This window comes from Typopeltis vanoorti, chromosome 3, assembly GCF_054136105.1.
Source record: "Typopeltis vanoorti isolate ZY-2024b chromosome 3, IOZ_Tvanoo_1.0, whole genome shotgun sequence".
Lineage (NCBI taxonomy): Eukaryota > Metazoa > Arthropoda > Arachnida > Uropygi > Thelyphonidae > Typopeltis > Typopeltis vanoorti.
The window spans coordinates 94,229,148-94,251,272 of record NC_143551.1 but is presented as its reverse complement, the minus strand read 5'-3'; the positions used below and the strand labels follow the sequence as shown (position 1 = coordinate 94,251,272).

Sequence of the window (22,125 nt, the reverse complement as noted above, 5' to 3'; positions counted from 1 at the left end):
AAATTTGAAGAAAAATGGAAACTGAATTACTTCTGCACTGAAACAATGGACAAAATTGTGTGCATTATTTGTAACAAAACAGTTAGTGTCGCCAAAGAATATAATATAAAAAGGCATTACGATCAAATTCACAAAGAACAATATTCACGCTTTGAGGGTAAACTGAGAGAAGAAAAATTAAAAAGCATGAAGAATACACTTCAAAATCAAGAACATATATTTTCAAAAATTATGAAAGACAATGAAAGCAGTGAAGGATAGTTATAAAATCAGCTATTTATTGGCAAAACATTCTAAACCTTTTAGTGATGGTTCCTTGGTTAAGGAGTGTATGATAAAAGCAGCCAAAAACATATGTACCAAAAATGTGCATGTATTTAATGATATTTCTTTCCCCAGAAATGCTGTGATCGAAAGAATAACTGAAATGACAGATAATGTGCGTGACCAGTAGCAAGAAATATCTGCAAACGTACAGTGCTTTTCAATTGCACTTGATGAAAGTTTCAATATTCAAAATATGGCTCAAGTTGTTCTGTTTCTTCGGGCTAGTGATGACAATATGAATATTACTGAAGAGTTCTTGGAAATGATTCCCATCCAAGGATCCACTATAGGGGAAGACATTTTTGACACTGTCTGGAGCATTTTGTAAAAATACCAACTTCCTCTGAACAGGCTCAGAGCTGTGATAACTGATGGTGCTTCAGCAATGACAGGCAAAAATAAAAGTTTTGTATCAAGACTTGCAGCAAAGATAAAGGAAATGTAACCAGACATTCCAAAATTGCAATCTTTCCACTGCATTATTCATCAGCAGGTCCTGTGCTCCAAAGTGTTGGAAATGAGCAGCATACTCAAGCCTGTGACAAATACTGTGAACTTCATCTGATTCAGAGGCCTCAATCACCACTAGTTTGCACAATTTCTTAAAGACTTGGAGGGTGAATTGGCACAGAGCCTTATTACACAGAGATCTAAAAGGTTACAAAAAACTTTTTTTTTACTTTTAGAGGAGATCAAATTGTTCCTAGGAATGAAAAATCATGATGTTGCATTTCTTAATGATAAGACATGGATACAAGATCTAGCATACTTAGTTGATATTACAGGAAAATGTATGATGCACTGGCAAGTGCATCATACGTGTGTGTGTGTGTGTGTGTGTGTGTGTGTGTGTGTGTGTGTGTGTGTGTGTGTGTGTGTGTGTGTGTGTGTGTGTGTGTGTGTGTGTGTGTGCATACTTAGATGAGAGATTAGATATAAATTGGTTTTGTTGTTTTGCCAGCCTGGCTGGCTGAGTGGTTAGTGTATCCACTCTTCAGACAAAAGGCTGCAGGTTCGAATCCTGCCGTGGGTTTGTGATGTCTGTGGAAATATTAGTGGTGGTGGTGTTGGTGTAGTTGCGGTCAGCTGGAGGATTGAGTGGTGTAGAGAGAGTTGCAGAGTAGGTGCCCTCCCTCGATGAGTCTTTGGACTCCCTGGAGGTGTCAAATAATAATAATAATAAAAATCATTTAAAAGAGAATACTCTAAATTACTTTCCTATGTATTGAACAATAAGGATCAAAGTTTTACCTTTTCTCAATATTGTCAAACTAGAAAAAAACTCTCAATATTCTCAAACTAGAAGAGATTAAAGAAGAATTTGATAGGCGATTTAAAGGAGCAAAACGAAGTTTTTTTTCACTTTTTACAATATTATCAGACCTTACAGTTCTGTCTTCTAAGGCTCTCCTTACTGCATCAAACCACCTAGACTTTGGTCTTCTTTTGGGTTCTTTTCCTAGCAATCCTAACAAAAAACACTTGTTTAGTTAACCTTCCCCATCCTGATATTCAAATGACCATACTAACCAAGGTTAGCTCTGCTTACACACACTGAACACTAACAATATCAAGTTAGTGCTTGGTGTGTGTGTAAGCAAGATCCATAAGTTGGTTTGAATACTATCTTGTATACAGCTAGTTTAGTGTTCTGACTAATTTCTTTCCCATTCCATAAAAATTTATTCAGTTGATTCCCTACCATACATCTTTGTTAATTATTTTATCCTTTTTCCACATTTATTTTGACATTTTCATTAAAAATTAGGCCTGAATGGCTGAACTGTTTTACTTGTTCTATAGGCTCTCAGTTCAGGATGCAGTTAATGTTTTCAATGTTCCAGCCTATTTTCATAGTATGTCTTTTTACTAATTTAATAAGCCTAAAGGCCATTTTACCGGCGAATATGTTAATAGAAAGGGGGATGGTAAATCCCTTTATGTTTTTATAGCCGGGTACGAAACTCAGATTGAAATCCATCGAAATCCATAGAGTTTCATGCCGAAAAAATTATCGGCGAGTCCAAGTGTAAATGATCACTTGGGTAGTACAACACCAGGGCAACTCCATGCAAAGGTGGAGCAAGCTCCGTCACTAACCTCAAAAAAGGTTGAAACCGGTCTGGATAGTGACCTCTTCTCATAATGTAAAACAATATATATACATCTCTTAGGAGCTGGGTTTTACCCAGCTCCTAAGAGATGTATATATATTGTTTTACATTATGAGAGAATAGTAAAGTTAGTGACGGAGCTTGCTCCACCTTTGCATGGAGTTGCCCTGGTGTTGTACTACCCAAGTGATCATTTACACTTGGGCTCGCCGATAGTTTTTTCGGCATGAAACTCTATGGATTTCGATGGATTTCAATCCGAGTTTCATACCCAGCTATAAAAACATAAAGGGATTTACCATCCCCCTTTCTATTAGTATGTCTTTTTATTGCTGATGTTCATACCAAATTTATTACGAAAATTATTCAATTTATCAGGGAGTTCTGGAGTCCAGAGACTTGTACTGGATTAATTTAGGAGTATAACATCCTCTGCATAAAGTAAAGAGCTGAAATTAGCATATCAAGTTTTGATTTCAGGTTTAATGCCACTTTATTTCATAATGAGATATATATAAATGATGAATAACAATGGAGATAATATGTACCCTAGTCTCATACCTGATTTAACATCAAACCATCTTCCTACACATCCTGCAATTTTAACTGCTAACTTACAACTCAAATGCTCACTATGCATTGCTCTACATAATGTACCACTTACACCATACAAGTGTAGCATTTTGAACAGTTTTTCTCTTGGCAATATGTCATATGCCTTTTCCAGATCTACAAAACTTAAATACAGATCCTTATCATATTGTCATGATTTCTCAACTATTTGTCATAAAATGAAAATCTGTTCCTGACAACCTCGATTTGCCCTGAACCCACCTTGTGCTTTTCCAAGTTTTCTTTTGACAATTTTTCTTAGCCTCTTCTTGAGTATACTTACATAAATCTTACAAGGAACACTCAGTATGAAAATTCCTCTGTAATTCCTCTGCTCACATTCTGTTTATTTTCCTTTTTTGAGATGGGCACTATGAGAGCTCTAAACCAGTCATCTGGAATTCGACCTTCTGAATTATGCAGTATAGTCACTGCAAAAACTTTATTCTTCCATATTTGAGCATTTCCATTCATATATCATTCTATTCCAGCTGCCTATCCACATTTCTGGTTTTTATAACTGCTTCTATCTTAAATAGTGATATGTACTCCTGCTTGCATTCCTCTTCAATGTCCTCCACCACTTATGCTATCACTGCTTGTTTCATTTAGCAATCTTTCAATGCAATTTCTCTATACATCTAGAATTTCTTTATCTTCAGTATTCGTGTTACCTTTATGATCTTTAATTCCTTTTACAGTACTTTTTTCCTTCATTTCTAAGCTTTTTCAATAGTCTCTAGAGTAGTTTCCTAGCTTGCTGATATTTATTTCCTATGTTCTTTCCAAAGCCTTTCCATGACTTCTGTTTGGCTAGTATATGCTTACCACGATGCTTAGTTTTCTTGTTATCTTTCTTTGCTTATCCTTGCTTTCTTTTCGGGATCTACAAAATTTAAATGCAGATCATTATATTCCATGATTTCTCAACTGTTTGTCTTAAAGTGAAAATCTGACTTGACAATCCGTATTTGGGATGAATCCATCTTATTCTTTTCAAAGTTTTAATTGTATAATTTTTCTTTACCTTTCTCAAGTATGCATGTAAATATGATTCAGTAAGGAAATACCGTGAGTAGACATAATAATCAAAATTATAATAATGGAATTAACTCGTGTAAAATATTTTGCATCGTCGAAATGAAGTCTTTTGGCTCTCTTTTTCAGTTATTTATTAGTATAATTTTCGCCTGAGTATCACAGGCATCTTCAGTACATGTATAAAGCTAATTAAACAATAACTGACAATTCCAAAAGGTGCCACCTAAGTAGCTAATGTAAGATAACTAAAAAAGGTCAATAAAATTTCCTAACATTAAAAAAAAAAAAAATATATATATATATATATATATATATACACACATATATATACACACACACACATATATACAATTAAAAAAGTTAGGAAAGATTAGCTGATTTATAAGGTACCATCTCCCACAAAGGGGATAGACTTAAACCATCGGATCTGTTTTAAGTTAGGAGAGTGAAGTAAAGTTTCACATGTTAAACATGTGAAAACATGCCATCAATGTAGTGGGAGTTGTTTTTCTCATAAACATGTTGATTTTTTTGCCTGAATTGTTTGTTGCCTTTTCTGCTCGTAAATTTCACGGTATGGCTGAAAAGCATCTTGTACCATTCATTCAATCCTTGCAAATTGTTCGATGTTTGGGTCCATTTCCTCAAAATGTGTAAGAAGTTTATTTAGTAGAGAAAAACCTTCATCTACCCCTCTAGTGGTGAATTTTCATTCTGGTTCTATCTCATCTTCATTTTTTTCTCTTCTTCCATCCTTTCTTCTTCAAAAGCGATAAGTTCTTCATTCGTGTTTGTAAGTTCTCCAGATTCTTGCTCTAGCAGCTCCTCAACATCTTTCATTTCAATGTCTAAAGAAAGTCCATTTGCCAGTGTTACAATATTTTCCATAACCATTTCAAGTTCATGTTCACTATCAAATTCATCATTAACAAAACGCTGGACACAGTTTTTCCAGATTCCATTCATGCATTTCTTTGTCACAGCCTCCCACGCGGCCACAATATTTTTGATGCATTTATAAATATCGTACTGTTTCCAAAACTCTCGCAAAGATAGTTCTGGGTCAGCGTCTGTTGTGGCTATAGCTTGGATGAAAGTGATTCAAAGATAGTGCGCCGTAAATGTGGCAATCGCCCCCTTGTTCCATAGGTTGAATGAGTGGAGTTATATTTGGTGGCAAATAAATAACTTTTACATCTGGATGGAGGTGGTCTAGGTGAGGTGGATGGCCAGGTGCATTATCTTTCTCAAAAAAAAGGAATTTCTTTCTCAAAGCAATATTCGCGAACTTGAGGTACAAAACAATTTAGAAACCAGTCTTCAAACAATGTTCGAGTCATACAGGCTTTTCGGTTTGAACGGAAGTATACAGGCAGAATGCGCTTGTTTACATTCTTGAACGCACAGGGATTTTCAGAATGATAAATTAAAAAAGGCTTCAGTTTAAAACCTGCGATGTTCCTGCCAAGGAGCAAAGTCAGCCTATCTTTAAGTGCCTTAAACCAGGCATGCTTTTGGTTTCTTGGTGAATGTAAGTGCGTTCTGGCATCCTTTTCCACAACAATCCAGTCTCAACCATGTTGAAAAGCTGCGCTGGTTGATACCCTCCGTCCGTAATTATTTCATCCAAACTTTTAACAAACTCTTGAGCTCCTTCCACATCCGCACTTGCTGATTCTCCAGTGACTCAAAGCCTATGAAGGTTGATTCTTCTTTTGAATCTTTTGAACCATCCTGTACTTGCTATAAATGTCTGAGTGTAATCTTTTCTGGCACATTCCTTCAGCATCTGAAAGAGACTTCTAGACTTCGACTGCACGGTAAGAAGGCTTAAGGGTGTTCGCTTCTGTATCTTATCTTCCATCCAAAGAAACAATTTTTCCATTTCATGGATAGGCCCTGTATGTTGTTTTGTTATCACTGTTGCTCACATGGGTGCCGAACCTTTAACAACTTCACAAATCCTTTTTTTATCTTTCAAAATCGTCGACACTGTAGAATGAGATGACTTAAAATCATGTGTGATCGCATTCACCTTCTTTCCTTCTTCATGCTGCTTGATCACTTTCAGTTTTGTGTCTAAATCAATGGCCTTTCTTGCTTTCTTGACAGGTCTAGGAGTAGACAAAAGGCACTTTCCTCTTGGTTGACATGTTTAGAGGTTTAAAAAAATTATAATTGTAACACAAATTATAACTGAACCAAAAATAGCGAACGTGATATGTATGCCAACAGAGATCGTGACGCATGAATCGTGCCAAACACGCGTCACTGGGCAGTGGGCTGACGCTATACGCACAACCGTTCCCGTTAGGCTTTGGGGACCACACGGATAGGGCATATGAGTGCAGCAGAAAAATCTACAGTAATTCATACTGAAATGTGGTGCAAGATGCAGTAGAAGTCGTAAATCGACAGTCATAAAGCGCATAGGTCGTAAGTCGACGACTACCTGTATATATATATATATAGTTTTTCTAAATATATTCATTCATCTTCAAGCCCAACTTTCCTAATTGGGTTGTGGGGGGCAGCAGCTGCAAGAGGACCTTCCAATGGTCACGATCCTCTGCCACCAAGCTCAGGTGTTCTGGTGGGACCCCCAAATGTGTCCACCCAAGGTTTTGGATATAATCTATCCAGCGAGTCCTTGGCCTTCCACATGGCCGCCTCTGGCTTGGAAAAGAGGGCCTGCTGGGGGGCCTCTCTTGTGGCATTCTGACCAGGTGCCCGTACCTACATAACTGTGATCTCTCAACACGGAGAAGCAGTGGTTGAGTGTTGAGGGTTTCCCGAATTGCAGAGCTGCTGACTCTGTCGAGTCTTGTCAGCCCTACAGCCCCTCAAAGGAACCTCATTTCAGCCACTTGGATTCGTGTCTGCATTCTTTCGGTCATTACCCAACTCTCATGACCATAGGTGGGGATGGGGACATAGACTATGTTGAAGACAGCCAGCTTTGCCTTTTGGCTTAACTCCCACTTCAATACTACCGAACAGCCAAGCTTCTGCAATATTGCATTTGTTGAGTCAATCCAAGTATCTCTATGTCCCACTTTCCATCACTTATGAATATGGACCCAAGGTATTTAAACTTCTCCGCCTGACTCAGTGAGATTGAACTCACATGTAGAGTGCACTGGGACGGTTGTCTTGAGACCACAAATGTTTCATTTTTGGTCACACTGATCTTCATTCTGGCTTCTGCACAAACAGCTACAAACTTATCCAGGGTCCGCTGGAGGTCATCTGTGGAAGAGCTAAGCAGAACTAGGTCATCTGCAAAAAGCAGACGTCCAATGCTACATATTCCAATTCTGACACACTCACTGCCTCGGCTGTGAGTATCAATCCAGTCCATAAATATTATGAAAATGAGGGGTGACAGAACACACCCTTGGTGGAGGCCAATGGAGACTGTGAAAGGTTCAGACTATGTGCTGTTTACCCTGACACAAACCTCCAGGCATTCATACAGGGACTTGATGGCAGCTAATAGTTGGCCATCCACTCCATATTCCTGTACTACTTGCCAAAGCTTATCCTGAGGAACCCGGTCTTTTATTTAGAGAAGGCATATTAGAGAATATGCCTTCTCTAAATCCACAAAACATGTGTAGACATTCTTGGCATATTCCCAAGATTTCTCAAAGACTTGCTTAAAGTAAAGATTTAGTCAGTTGTACTTCTACCAGGATGAAAGCCACATTGTTCTTACTGGAACTTTGACTCAACTATGCTCCTGCATCTTCTTTCTAAGCACATACTTTCCCAAGCAGGCTGAACAGCGAGATGCCACGATAGTTGCTGCAATCTCTCTCTCTCTCTCTCTCTGGTCTCCCTTCTTGAAAACTGGTATTATTATGCCTATATGGCATTGCTTTGGTGCTTGCCCAGATATCCAAGCAGCCTGATACGCTCGAGTCAGCCAAAGAACACCGTCTCGATTTAAGGCTTTTAGCATTTCGGGCCAAATTTCATTATCACCAGCAGCATTGCCCGATTTTAGCAATTTTATCGCTAAATGGACCTCTTCTGCTGTGAGACTAGTCATTGCCCCGATCTGCATCTCATGGATGTCCACAACTGCTGGGCCACCTGGGTTAAGAAGGCTCAAAGTGTTCCCTCCATCTGTGGAGAATATCCTTCTCCGATGTTAATAGTGCATCAGAGGCCTTAATTGTCCTTGCTGCGCATGATTTCCTCCCTTGAAGGCAGCGGATGGTCTGCCAGAATACTTTGTTTGCATTTGCATAGGATGAGTCTAATCTTTCTCCAAAGGATTCCCAAGCCTTCTGCCTCAGCAGCAGCTTTTCGCGCCACAGTGTACCGGAAATGCATCTCAGGTGACCTGACCCTAAGCCATGTTAGGTAGGCCTCCTTTTTTGCCCAGATAGCTTTTTGGACCTCTTGGTTCCACTAAGGTGTCCTTTTCTCACTGCCTGTTGCCACACTGAGCTGCTTTCTGCCACAGCATGAGAGTGCAGAGGCAATGACAGCCTTTCTGAACAGCTCCCACTATTCCTCAACATCTGCAGTATGCTTGGGAATCTCCTTGAACCTGGAGGAAATGTCATCTGCAAAATTCCTTCTCACAGCCTCATTTTCCAGTGCCTCCCATTTCACGTGGTATAGCTGCTTAGGCCTACCAGCAGTGATGGTAACATCTGGTTTCTGAAGCCGTAGAGTGCAGACAACAAGGTAGTGGTCAGTTGACAGTTCTGCCCCCTCTCCTCACACGAACGTCTAGCACTGAGGAAAATAGGTCTGCTGAGACTATAAAGAAGTCAATCAGATACCTTTATCCAAGTGTATCCCTGTACCAGGTATACTTATGGACTTCTTGGTGCTGAAAGAAGGTATTCATTATGGACAAGCTGTTAGCAGCAGAAGTCCAATAATTTCAACCCATTCGCATTAAGTTCAGGGTCTCCGTTCCTTCCCAACCACATCCCTCCACGTCTGGTCATCTGTTCCAACATGTGCATTGAAGTCACTCATTAGCAGGACTGACCCTCTCAAAAGCAGCATCCACTTCCTCTAGGAAGGCAGAGTATTCTGACTCCAGATTTGGTGCATAGGCTTGCACCACAGCAAAGTTGTGGTTTTTCATCTGGAGCGTTAACACACATACCGGTCCCCTCCCCCAATGGGATCCACTCAGCAACACAGTCTGACAGCTGGGGGCTTGTGAGTATCTCCACACCCGCCAGAGCAGACATTGTTGGGCTCACACCAGAGTAGTAGAGCTTCCACCCCTCATCCAGATCGACAGTTCCAGAGCCTCTCCTCTTGGTCGAAGAAAACCTGACTATATCAAGTTGGTAGCGCTTGGCTTCCTCAACCAGTTCCTTCCCTGTCAGAGAGATGTTCCAGTTGCCTAAAGCCATAGTCTGGTGCCATTGTCGTTGCCATTTCCGTCCTTTTGCAGAATCATTTCTTTGTGCTGCCCATAAACATCTCCTCAAACAGGTAGTGGGCTCATTGATGGAGTTTCCTCTAGCAGAGTGCTGAGGAGTGGTGTCTAAATATATATATATATATATAGTTTTATATATTTAGAAACCACTATATATGTTAAAGATGCCAAGCTTGGCATCTTTAACACATATTATACCCAAGGTAAAAAACTTTCTACATATATATATATATATATTAGGGTTACCAAGTAATTTTATAAATAAACTTGGTTATTTATAAAATTACTTGGTTACTCCTAATCCCAAGTAAGCAAACAGTTAAGTTTGCACCTGAAACGTAGTTCAAGTCTAAAGGTAGTGCAACACCAGGGCAACTCACTGTAAAGGTGGGTAAAGTTCTGATCACTTTCTTAGTATTTTCCATAATGTAAAGCACATCTCACTAAGAGATGTATACTGTAATACATTATGGGTGGGGTCACTACCCAGAACGGTTTCAACATTTTTTGAGATCTCCTCAGTGAGTAGCTAGACCCTAAATACCAAGATTTTAGTAATACAGAGTCTTATCAACTTTACCTATACAAGTTGTTACAAGGTGTTTTTATTTTGAATAAGAATCTCTGGAGGAGATATAGATGTAAATAATTTTTTTTACCTTGGGAATAATGTATATTAGGTTACCAAGAATTTACATCTAAATGTATTGCAGTATACATCTCTTAGTGAGATGTGCTTTACATTATGGAAAATACTAAGAATAGTGATCAGATCTTTACCCACCTTTACAATGAGTTGCCCTGGTGTTGCACCACCTTTAGACTTGAACTACGTTTCAGGCGCAAACTTAACTGTCTGCTTACTTGGGATTAGGAGTAAAATAACCAAGTTTATTTATAAAATTACTTGGTAACCCTAATATACATTATTCCCAAGGTAAAAAAACTTATTTACATATACACACACACACATATATATATACATATAGTGGTTTCTAAATATATATAATTTTTAAATACTGTTTTCTAAATAAGCATACATATAGTTATTACAGCATAATACTAAGCTGAAAATTCAGTTCTAAAATGTTATACATTTTTGCAGATATGTCCAATTCTGTTCTCACAGATATCTCTATTAGGTTTTCAATCATGATTTCACAGATATTCTGTTTCTGTCGCTTTTATAAGTATCTTCGTTGGCAATGTATCACTGAACTGTCTACCAATTTTCTTCCACCATCTTTCAGAATGTAAAAACACGAGTAGCTGTTGGTCAACAACAGCAGCAGCTGTTGTTGACCAGCATCTACTTACTATGCAGACGTTTATTGCCCAGCTTCAAATCACTAAATTTTCTTCTTTCATGCTAGTTGTTTAAGAACTACTTCAACAGATCCCTCTTTCCCTTTTAAGCAGTAAGTTAAAAATATATATCTCAGTTATATAAATACACGGGAATAAAAATAGGAAGGTTCCTAATTTAAAATTGAGCATCTCCTTGCAAAAACTCAAAAGCCAGGGTAGATTTACAACTTAGCATAATTAAAATTACACTTCAGTACTATTTTTGAATATTGCTGCTCAACGGGTTAACCTACTGCCCCCTCACCCCAACACACACACGTGCACACGCACACACACACACCCAGTGCTGATATGTTATAGGCTTTTGTATGAAGTTCATATTTAAAAAACCAAAATAAAATATTACATGGTAATGCATAATCCGTGGAAAAGTACAAAATATAAAAATTATGCATTTCATAAAGTGTAACCATTAGTTTTCTTGTTAACAAAACTTTTACATAAAATATAATTTATAAAAATGCATACTAACTACATGAATACTGGACATGCAAGCCTGCAGTTCATTATTCATAGCTGTCAGTTCTTTCTTTTCAAGTTCTAGTTGTTTATAACCAGAATCTAGATTGCTGAAGTCAGATGTCAAATGAAGCAGACTTTTCTCCAGATGTAGACACATTGCTTCCTGCTGATGAAGTTTTAAATTGTTATCTTCTTTCTCTTTTCCTAATTCTTCTATTTTTTTAACAAGACTTTTGGCTTCATCTTTTAAATTCTGACACTACAAATAAGTAAATTATAGTATACATCAGTACTCATAGATGGACTTAGGTATTTGTTGTTATTCATAACAGTGCTTTAAGGAATAAATGACACTAAAAAAAAAACAAAAGTACTTTTTGAAGATGATCAGCATCCTCAGAACATTCACTTACAAGGAACTAATCTCTTAACAAGGATGAGATAAAAACAAGATTAATTCAGAAACATCAAGCTAAATATGGTCTTAGAATGAAGGTTTCCTAGATCTCTAGCAAATTAATACAGCTGTATGTCTTGAAGTTGTGGTGTGTGTGTGTGTGTGTGTGTGTGTGTGTGTGTGTGTGTGTGTGTGTGTGTGTGTGTGTGTGTGTGTGTGTGTGTGTGTGTTGGGGGGGTGTCATAGCTGATACCGATTCTAAAAATAGTCTCTCAGACCTACAGTTACTTCTATTCAGCATAGCTGTCTTCTCTCATTTAATCCAGTGTGAATGAATATTCAGAGCATCTGCCATTCCTGACTTGATATATAATGATCACAAACATAGCTTTTATTATTTTTCAAGACAAATGTTTAAAGATCTAACAGTCTGTCCAAAGAAAGCTAAACTGCAGACACAAGGAACTTTATACACTTTAGAATATGCAGGTGAAAGTTGCTGGTTGGAAATGTGATCTGCAAATAACTTTACCTATCTTTTCTTTTAGCTAACATCATAGCTAAAAGGAAATAAAATCTCCATAGCACTTTCAAACCACACATCGAACCAGCAACCTTCATTCTCATGCACTTCCTGTAGTGTATAAAGCACCTCGTACCTGCAACTTAGCTTACTTTAGATAGACTAGTAGATCTGTTAACATCTGCCTAGAAGAACAAAAACCCATTCACAATCAGTCTCAATAAGTCTCCTAATGCTATGGATAGAGGTGAACTGAGGAGGAGGAGGAGGATGTTCGTAACTAATAAATCTATATGTAAGTTGTGTAGAAGGAATGAGGGATTTGTGGATCTGTATTTGACAGAAAGAAGAATTTCTACAAGGCTGATGGACTGCATCTAAACGGTTTTGGTGTTAGGTGTCTAGAAAAAGCTTTGTTCACCGAGCATGCTGAATCACAAATTCAGAAAAATTTAAGCAATTAGGGTGGAAGCAGGTGAGTTTGTGTGAAGATACCCATGAGACGAGTGAGTGTGAGAATGGCCAAGTGCAGAATATAGTCTCTCAAACAAACCTATTGAATAGGGTAGTCAAATGAGGAAGTAAAGGTGGGTGGGAGACCTAAAGGGATGCTGCAGGTTCTTATACTAATGCCAGAAGTATCAGGAACAAGGTGAAGGAGTTTTTGGCATTAGTTCCACTAACTAACATCTGCTGTTAGCCAAATCTATTTGGCTAACAGCAGATAATGTAGTTATAGGGCTAGAATGGGTTTAATATTTTCAAGGAAGATAGGATGGAGAAGGGATACTGCAGATGATAGCAGATGAATTGCAGCCAAAAAGCTGTTTATTTGAAGCAGTCTGGTGTGAGATTAAGACCACTAAGACAAAATACGCAGTTGGTTGTTGCTATAGACCAGAGAGTTTCATGGATGATCTGGAAGACATATATCACCAAAGCACAATGAGTACAGGTCGAGTGATTATTATGGAGGGCTTCGACTATGGAGATATAGACTGGAAGGAAGAAACATCACATGGCAGGAAGGAAATGGAATTTATACACCTACTGAAAGATAATCACTTAAAGCAGTATGTGATGGAGGGGACTAGGGGTGTTATAAAGTCCAACATTACCTCTGATTGGTGAATCTCCCAAGTCAATACTGACCATGCAGTATTGACTTGGGAGATTGTAAAACATGAGGAATATTCTGTCAAGAAGCAATGTGTGTGTGTGTATATATATATATATATATATATATATATATATATATATGGAACTATAAGGCAGGTCATTATGACAAGCTTAAGAAGGAGTTAAATCTGTGCCATGGCATAAAACACTGCAGGATAAGGATGTTAGTACTGCATGGGAAATAATTAAGGGGCATCTAGAGGAAGCAATATTAAATTGTATACTTAAGGTAGAGAGGGTTAATCAGGTAGGAGTTAGGTGGATGAGTAATATCATTAAGCATAAGCTGCAGAAGAAGAAAATACTGTGGAGGGTATATAAAGAGAAAAGTGACCAGCAAACTCATGAATAGTACAAGGCTCAGGCAAGAAAGTTAACCAGCATGGCAAGGAAGGCAAAATCAGATTATGAGAAGAATCTAGCCAAGCAGGCCAAAGGAAATACCAGAGAGTTCTTTCGTTATATGGCAATTAAGATGAAGGACTATGAAAGATCAACCTTAATGAGTGATGATGGTCACGAGGTGACAGAAACAGATAAAATAGTTTAGTTACTGAGTGACCACTTTGCATAGGTATATCATCCTAGTGAGGTTACTGCTTTATCATATGCAACAGACACTAATGTGGGAACAGAGGTGGACGAATTGGACGTTCTTAGAATATTTCAGAATCTCAATGTAAATAGTTGTGGGACTAGATGAGATATAAGCTTGTTTTTGCGAGAATGCACAAGGGAACTGGCAATGTCTCTGACTAGGCTCTTTAATTTAAGTACATTTAATTTAATTTAATTATTAATTTAATTTAAGCTCTGGTAAAGTTCTAAGGGAGTGGAAAGAAGGCAAAATAATTCCCTTGCATAAGGGAGGTTCTAAGACTACAGGTGTCTAAAAATACCAGTAAAATTGGTCAGAAAGAGAATTCATAAATGGGTAGATAAAAATATGACACACTGTATGAGGGGCAACATGGCTTTGTGAAGAGTAGATCATGCCTTAGTAATTTAATAACTTTTTGTAATAGAGTAACAGCTGAGTTGAATAAAGGAAATGGCTACACAATGGATTTTGCAAAGGCAGAATACCACATGGACTGTGTTACGCAAATCAGTACAAATGGGACTGGCTATGACACTTAAGTGGTCCATGCAAGTTCAGTGCTGGGACCATAGGTGATAATTTGTACATAAATGATATACACATTAACTTGAAAGGAAATGTTCAGAAGTTTGTTGATGATGCAAAATTAGGTAGAGTAATAGTTAATCAAGCCATGGGGAAAACTTGGAAGATGATTTAAATAGGCTGTCAATATAGGCAAAAAAAAGTAATGGGTATCAGTTTAATGTGGAGAAAAGTAAAGTTTGGCGTTTTGGGATAAACAGATTACAAGCTGTGTATCATATTGATTTCACTGTACTCCAGGAAATTATTATTATATTATTATTATTATTATTACACGACACCTCAAGGAGTGCTAAGACTCATCGAGGGAGGGGCACCTACTATACTTCTCTCCATCTACACCATCTACTGCCTATCACCACCACTGTATTTTCACAGACAATCACAAACATCCATGCCCATGGTGGGAAGATAAGGAAGTTGTTATTCCTCTTTATAAAGGCCTTGATATGTCAACATCTGGATTTCTGCTCAAGTTTCCTGGGGTTCTTGATGATGAGGAAGCAGTAGATTCACAGGTGAGTAATCAAGATGGTGAGTGGTCTGTGGAATGTTCCCTATGAGGATAGATTGAGGGCATGTGAATTGCAGAAGTTGGCTGATAGGAGAAAAAGATGGTATATGATAGAAACATTTAAGTTGCTTAAAGAGTTTTATAGGATAGATGCAGGGGAAATGTTTCTCACCACTTAGCTAGAGGGACCAGAACAAGGGTTCATCCCTGGAAGTTGAATAAAAGTGTGGTTAGTAAGGGGAGTGAGGACTAGATTTTTTGCTTGGAGAGTTATGAATGAGTGAAATGTGTTGCAGGAGTCAGTTGTGAAATTCAACAACATGAAACGACACTTCTTGGCACTGTGCCAGTCATGGTTCTCACATGTGTGGTTGGACAGTGTCATTCTAAGACCAAATTTGCCCTGAGCTTTCTGAATTAACTTCATTTTTATCTCTAGAAGGTGTTGTTAAGACATTAGTTCCTTTTCAGTTAGAATTATGTCTACATCTAATTAAGTGATGTATCTATCACATTATTAATTTTATGCTCTGAGGATGTTAGATGGAACTCTAGCAAAATATCAGTAAGTTCAATAAACTAATAATTTATTTTTATCTGGTGTTGTTCATAGCATAAAGCACTGTTATGAACATAAGCACTCAAAAACAACAATAATTATTAGTTTATGCAGCGATATCACTACATCATACTTGCAAGAATGATCAAGGAAATGATTTGCAACAGAAGTTCCTGTAGAATATAACATATGGATACTATGCTATGGGATTTTTTTACAAACTTATGTAGTTCATCACAATGAGTAAGTTCATTATAAATGTCAGCTGCAGTGATGGTTGATTGTAACTATTTTTTTCTCTCTAAAAAAGAGACTCACCAAAAAAGCAATGTATGCGAGCTAAAAGTATGCAGTGGAAATAGATATAGAAACATATAGAAAAGATTGTCTTATGGATAAAACAATAGTTTGTTGTAAGCAGTTTAACAGAATGGTACTATTATATGTATTGATGGATAGACAAATCAATGTTAATAGGCAGTTCGCAGGGTTTCCAAAAGATTATGGAAAAATCCTTACAACCAACTGTTGGATATTAAACTTTCTGAACTTTCTTAAGTTAACAATCACTGATGGGAAAACATTGAAAAACTGATGTGATACAGCAAATGCGAAAACAATCTTATGGATAAAGCAAACAGCATATAAAGATCAATAAACCCAAAGAAAGTTTGGATACACTAGCCTTTAAAGACATTTCTATAAAAAACACCAGTACTCCAGATAAAATAATCCTGAAGGAATGTTCATTTCTGGAAATGAGTTGCATGATCTTTGTGAGCTTGACATGCATATCACAGGTTTACCAAGTTCATATCATATGAAATGTTGTTATGACACATTCCCTAAACTTCAACAAATATGTTATATCAACATGCTGAAAATCTTCTATTAAGGTTTGGATACACTAGTTTGGATACACTAGCCTTTAAAGACATTTCTATAAAAAACACCAGTACTCCAGATAAAATAATTCTGAAGGAATGTTCATTTCTGGAAATGAGTTGCATGATCTTTGTGAGCTTGACATGCATATCACAGGTTTACCAAGTTCATATCATATGAAATGTTGTTATGACACATTCCCTAAACTTCAACAAGTATGTTATATCAACATGCTGAAAATCTTCTATTAAGGTAGAAGTGGAGGAATTTTTCGAGGCTTTTAGAGAAAGCAACTGACACAATAAAAAAGGAAAAAGTTGGTCCTTCTTGGGGATCTAAATAGCAGATTAGGAAATGATTGTCAGACATACAAAAATATTTTGGGAAAATTTGGAGAAAAGAGCAAAGCTAATAATAATGGCAAATATCTGTTGGATTTCTGCTCAGGACATGGGCTGGTTATTACTAACACAATGTTCCAACATAAAAATGTGCACAAGTTTACATGGACAGAAGAGGCAAGGAATAAGAAAAGTCTCATTGACTATGTTATTGTTGATAGTGATTTTTTTTCCCAGCAGTGCAGAACACTAGAATGTACAGTGGATTTGATATCAGAAGTGGTCACCACTTAGTCTTGAGCAGAATAAAATTGAATTCCATATTAAAAAGAAGAACATGTAAGAAAGTTTTAAAGTGAATAAAAGTTGAGCAGCTCTCATATGTTAACTGTAGACTAAAATACACAAACATTATTCAAGAAAAAATTAAAGAGTTTGAGAACAGGAACCAAAGCTTGGAGATTCAGTGGCAAGCCCTGAAGAAAACACTGATTGATTCAGCCAGAGAGAGAGGAATGTGGCGAGGTTGTCTGCAAGGATAGAAAAATCAGAACTCCATGGTGGACACAGGAAGTTAAAGAGACAGTGAAAGAAAAGAAGAAAGCATATCAAAAGTTCCTGGCAAATAATTCAGCTTGTGGTCTTAGAAAATACAAACACAAATGTAAGAAAGCTAAACACTGTAAAACTAGTAAAACAAAAGTCATTGGAAGACTTAATGATTTAATGTAAGAACATAGAAAATAAATATCAAGAAGGTGGCAAGATATTCTGGAGGTTGTTGAAGAAGCTCAGAAATGGAAGAAAGAGCACTGTAAAAGAATTAGAGATGATAAAGGTGACATGAGAACTGGAAAAAAAGATATCCTTGAAGTATGGAGTAATTACTTCGAAAAATTGCTAAATGAAACAAGCAATGATAGCACAGTGGTAAAACACACTCAACAGGGATGAAGTCAGGAATACATATCCATACTTGAAGTAGAAAAAGCCATCAAAAACCAGAAATGTGAAAAAGCAGCAGGAGTAGATGACATTCGACCAGAAATGCTCAAATATGGAGGTATAAAAGTCTTACGATGGCTGCACTGCATAGTTCAGAAGGCCTGCACAGAGAGAGAAATTACAGATGACTGGAGTAGAGCTCTCATAATATCATAGTATAAAAGGCAATTAAAACTGAATGTGAGAATTACAAAGGTTTCTCTACTTAGTGTTCCTGGTAAGATTTATGCAAGTATAAAGAAACAGTTGAGAAGGATTGTGGAAGAAAAGCTTGGTGAAGAACAAGCTGGATTCAGGCCAAATAGAGCCTATCAGAATCAGATTTTCACTTTACAACAAATAGTTGAGAAATCATAGGAATATAAATATGGACCTCCCAGATGAGTCTTTGACTCGATGAGGTCTTGGGGTGGTAAAAATAATAATAATAATAATATAACAAAGATCTGTATTTAAGTTTTATAGATCTGGAAAAGGCATATGACAAGGTGACAAGAGAGAAGCTATTCAATACGCTACAGTTATATAGTGTCAATGGGGCAATATATCAAGCAATACTTAGTCTTTATTTGAGTTGTAAGTCAGCAGTTAGAATTGAAGGAAGTACAGGAAGATGATTTAATATTAAACCTGATGTCAGACAAGGATGTACATTATCCCCTCTGTTATTCATTATTTATATTGATCACATTATGAAGGAAAGTGGTATTAAACCTGATATCAAAATTGAAGATGCTAATGTCAGTTCTTTGCTTTATGCAGATGATGTTATACTTCTAAATAAATCCTCTACAAGTCTGCAAGATTCCCTGACTAAATTGAATAACTGTTGTAATAGATATGGTATGGTCAGCAATAAAAAGACAAAGACAATGAAAATAGGCAAAAGCATTGAAAATATCAACTGCATTGTGAATAGAGAACCTATAGAATAAATAAAACATTTCAGCTACTTTAGGCATGATTTTTAGTGAAGATGGTAAATTAAATATGGAAATAGACAACAGAATCAACAAAGCTGGTATGGTAGGAAATCAATTGAGTAAATTTATATGGAATAAGAGAGAAATTAGTCGGAAAACTAAATTAGCTGTATACAAGACAGTGTTCAAACCAGTTTTAACTTATGGATCTGAGAGCTGGGTCAGAAGTAAAACACTTGACCAAGACTAGAGACTGCAGATATGAGAGTCCTGAGAAAGATTAGAGGCATGAACAGATGGTATCAATGGCAATATCATATTAAAAACAAGGATATTAGGAAAGAACTTGACATTGTCAACATCCAGGAATGTCTTAGCAGAGCTATTCTCTGGTGGTATGGTCACTTAAACAGAATGGGAGAGGAAAGATTAGCAAAACAAGTGTTCTCTGCCAGGTTGGCAGGAAAAAGACCTAGGGGAAGACCAAGATATAGGTGGATTGATACGATACGATCTTGACAGGTAACAGTCTGATCTGGAGGAAAATTATAGATACAAAGTTAGTAATGGTGTAAATGTTTCATGTAGTACTATCATATCCTGTACACCCCTTGAGGGAATATGGCAGGAATTTGATGATGATGATGAAAATCTGGGGGAGACAGTCATGTTAAGATGTTTATGATTTTAAAACTCTGGGATTCACATACTAGAAGATAGAAGAAAACTCTCCACAGTTAAATTCACAAACAGAATCAAGAGCCAACAACAGGATCACATCTCAGTCAGGTCTTTCGCTGCCTGAACAGGAAAGTCTATACTAAATAGATCTTCTACTTTACAATATGATCATGAAATTAGAAAACAGATCGACTTAGAGCACCTGTCCATTTAAATAAGCAAAGAGCCATTCTTTTCCACTTTACTACCAAAAAACACATTGATTAACTTATATCTCCTAGAACCTTGTTCAAAAAAGAATTCACAGCATAAAAATAAAAACAGAACTTGATGCTATACATCACTTAAATAATCAAAACCATGTAATTGCCTACACTGATGGATCATCTGATGAGGCAATCAACCAAGGAGGATCAGGGGTTTTTCTAACTCTACCTGGAGGTGAGGAAATGCAAATCAAAACCGCACCTGGTAAAATAGCTTCAAACTTCATTTGTGAATTAACAGCCATACAATCAGCTCTCAAGTTCTCTCTCTCTCTAATCCAGTAATAAACATTACAGAAGGAATAACCATCTGAAGTGACTCCAAATCTGCACTTGAGGCATTAAAAAATGGAAAAATAAAACTCACACAGGAAATTCATGAACAATTAACAACTTTAAATTTGAAAAATAAGAACTGTATACTGCAATGGATACCAGCCCATGTAACTATTGAAGTCAATGAGAGATCATATAGACTAGCCAAAGCAGCAAGATACTTATCTCAAAAATTACACCCACTATCACTCACTAACTGATGCTAACTCTGTTGCAAAAGTAAGATTGTTAAAACAAACTATCAAGAAGAAGAATAAAATCAGCGAAATTAATGAAAATAGAGAAATATCACAATCATCACCAGACTAAGGATGGAACATTTTAAAGAAATGAAAATTCAGCCGGACGGTACTAGAAGCTATGAAATATGCAAGACCTGTCCAGAAAGTGAACTAACACCTGTTCATATTTATTCTTGTCCAGCAATTGCTGCTGCTCTACAGTAAATTGACAATAGCCCCTTGAGAAAAGCTTTACTCCACCAAAGTTCAACAGATTGCCAAAACAGTTCTACAGATCCACGGTCATATCTAGAAGCTCTTCAATGGACTCAACAACAACAACAAAAAATTATATTAAAGCAACTGATTTAACCACAAGAAAGTACATACGAGTAGCTGAGTTATGAAGGTAACTTATGTTCTTATTCTTATATCCTTGTATGTTCTTTTCTGTGGTTATATCAGTTGCTTTAATATCATTTTGTCCTAGGTGTTTATCAGAACTTTCCAGCCCCCCCCCCTCCTAATAAATGTAAGCCAACAAAGACCCACAACTAATTACGTGTACATAGAGGAGGATTTCACATCATTTGCTTAAATATCCAATAATGCAAAGAGCACTTCCTTTAAGAAATGTATATTGCTATGCATGATAAAGAAGGGTCACTATCCAAACCAGTTTCAAACTTTACTGAGGTCTCATCAGTGGGAGTTAGACCCAAAGATACTACATTACATCAGTACAGAAGTCATATTTTCACATTAAACATTTGCAAACCTAACCATGTTCAAATGCACACAAGAATAAAAGTTTAATAAAATTTTGGAAAGAGCTTCTCTTTCCAAAGTACAGAAGTGTATTATGAAACATAAAAAGAGCAGAAACAGAGAAATGAAATTTGTATGGAGGATAGCAGACTTACTTTCTGAAAAAAGTTCAAAAATACATAAACAACTAAAAATGGACGTAGTATCAGACAAAATATATGAATACAGAAAGAAGTGGAGTGAATATACTTAAAGAATAGGCAGTTCAAGATAGCCTCAAGCTGACTTGTCTTGAGATCTCCTTAACAAAGTGAAGAGTCAGTTCATTTTCTAATATTATCTATCCAGCTGATTCTAGATCATCCCTAGTGTTTTTACCATAAGCCAAGAGCTCTAGTGCTATATTAAGTAAATCATCTGATCTAGCCACATGATCCAGTCATTGTAGCTGTTTTTGATATATTTTAGAGATTTTTTTTTCCCTGTATTCTGACAGTGGAGTGAAATTTTACTAATGGTTATATTATCAGCTCTTTCATTCTCCTAGTCAATATCTCCCATGTTAAAATCACATATTCATAATACTTTAATTTTCCTTATATGATGACGTACAACTGCCCTCAACTATGCAGACTCCATGCTTATTAGGCACCACTGTCTCAAACCTATTCTAAACAGAAATTCACTTCATCATTGATCTGATAGTTTAAATCTTCTCTGATTGACTTCCCTTCTATTTTCACTAATCAGTCTCTTCTGAAAATATTGTAACCACCATTATGGTCTTCAATATCATTAATGTCATCATTAAACCAAAACTTAATATATTAAATCACACGCGATTATTATGGTCCATCACATCTGATGGACCATATGAATTATTATGAATCCAAGATCCCATTTCCCTTTACCCCCAGAGGTTCATGTACATATTGCTGCAGAAAACTATCGTGAAGTGGTTGCAAAATCTTACTACTCATTAGCATATTAAATCACAT

The 22,125-nt window shown here is 36.8% G+C and overlaps 1 protein-coding gene across 4 annotated transcripts in view; it reads right to left on the bottom strand.

The window, feature by feature from the left end:
• The window catches only part of LOC150108393 (optineurin-like), a 254,883-nt gene that overhangs the window by 166,539 nt on the left and 66,219 nt on the right, over nt 1-22,125 (bottom strand). For all 4 annotated transcript variants that reach the window (XM_090415814.1, XM_090415811.1, XM_090415812.1 and 1 more), the window contains exon 4: nt 11,354-11,602. In XM_090415814.1, the coding sequence (XP_090271940.1) occupies nt 11,354-11,602 (249 nt within the window). The remainder of the gene's footprint in view (nt 1-11,353; nt 11,603-22,125) is intronic.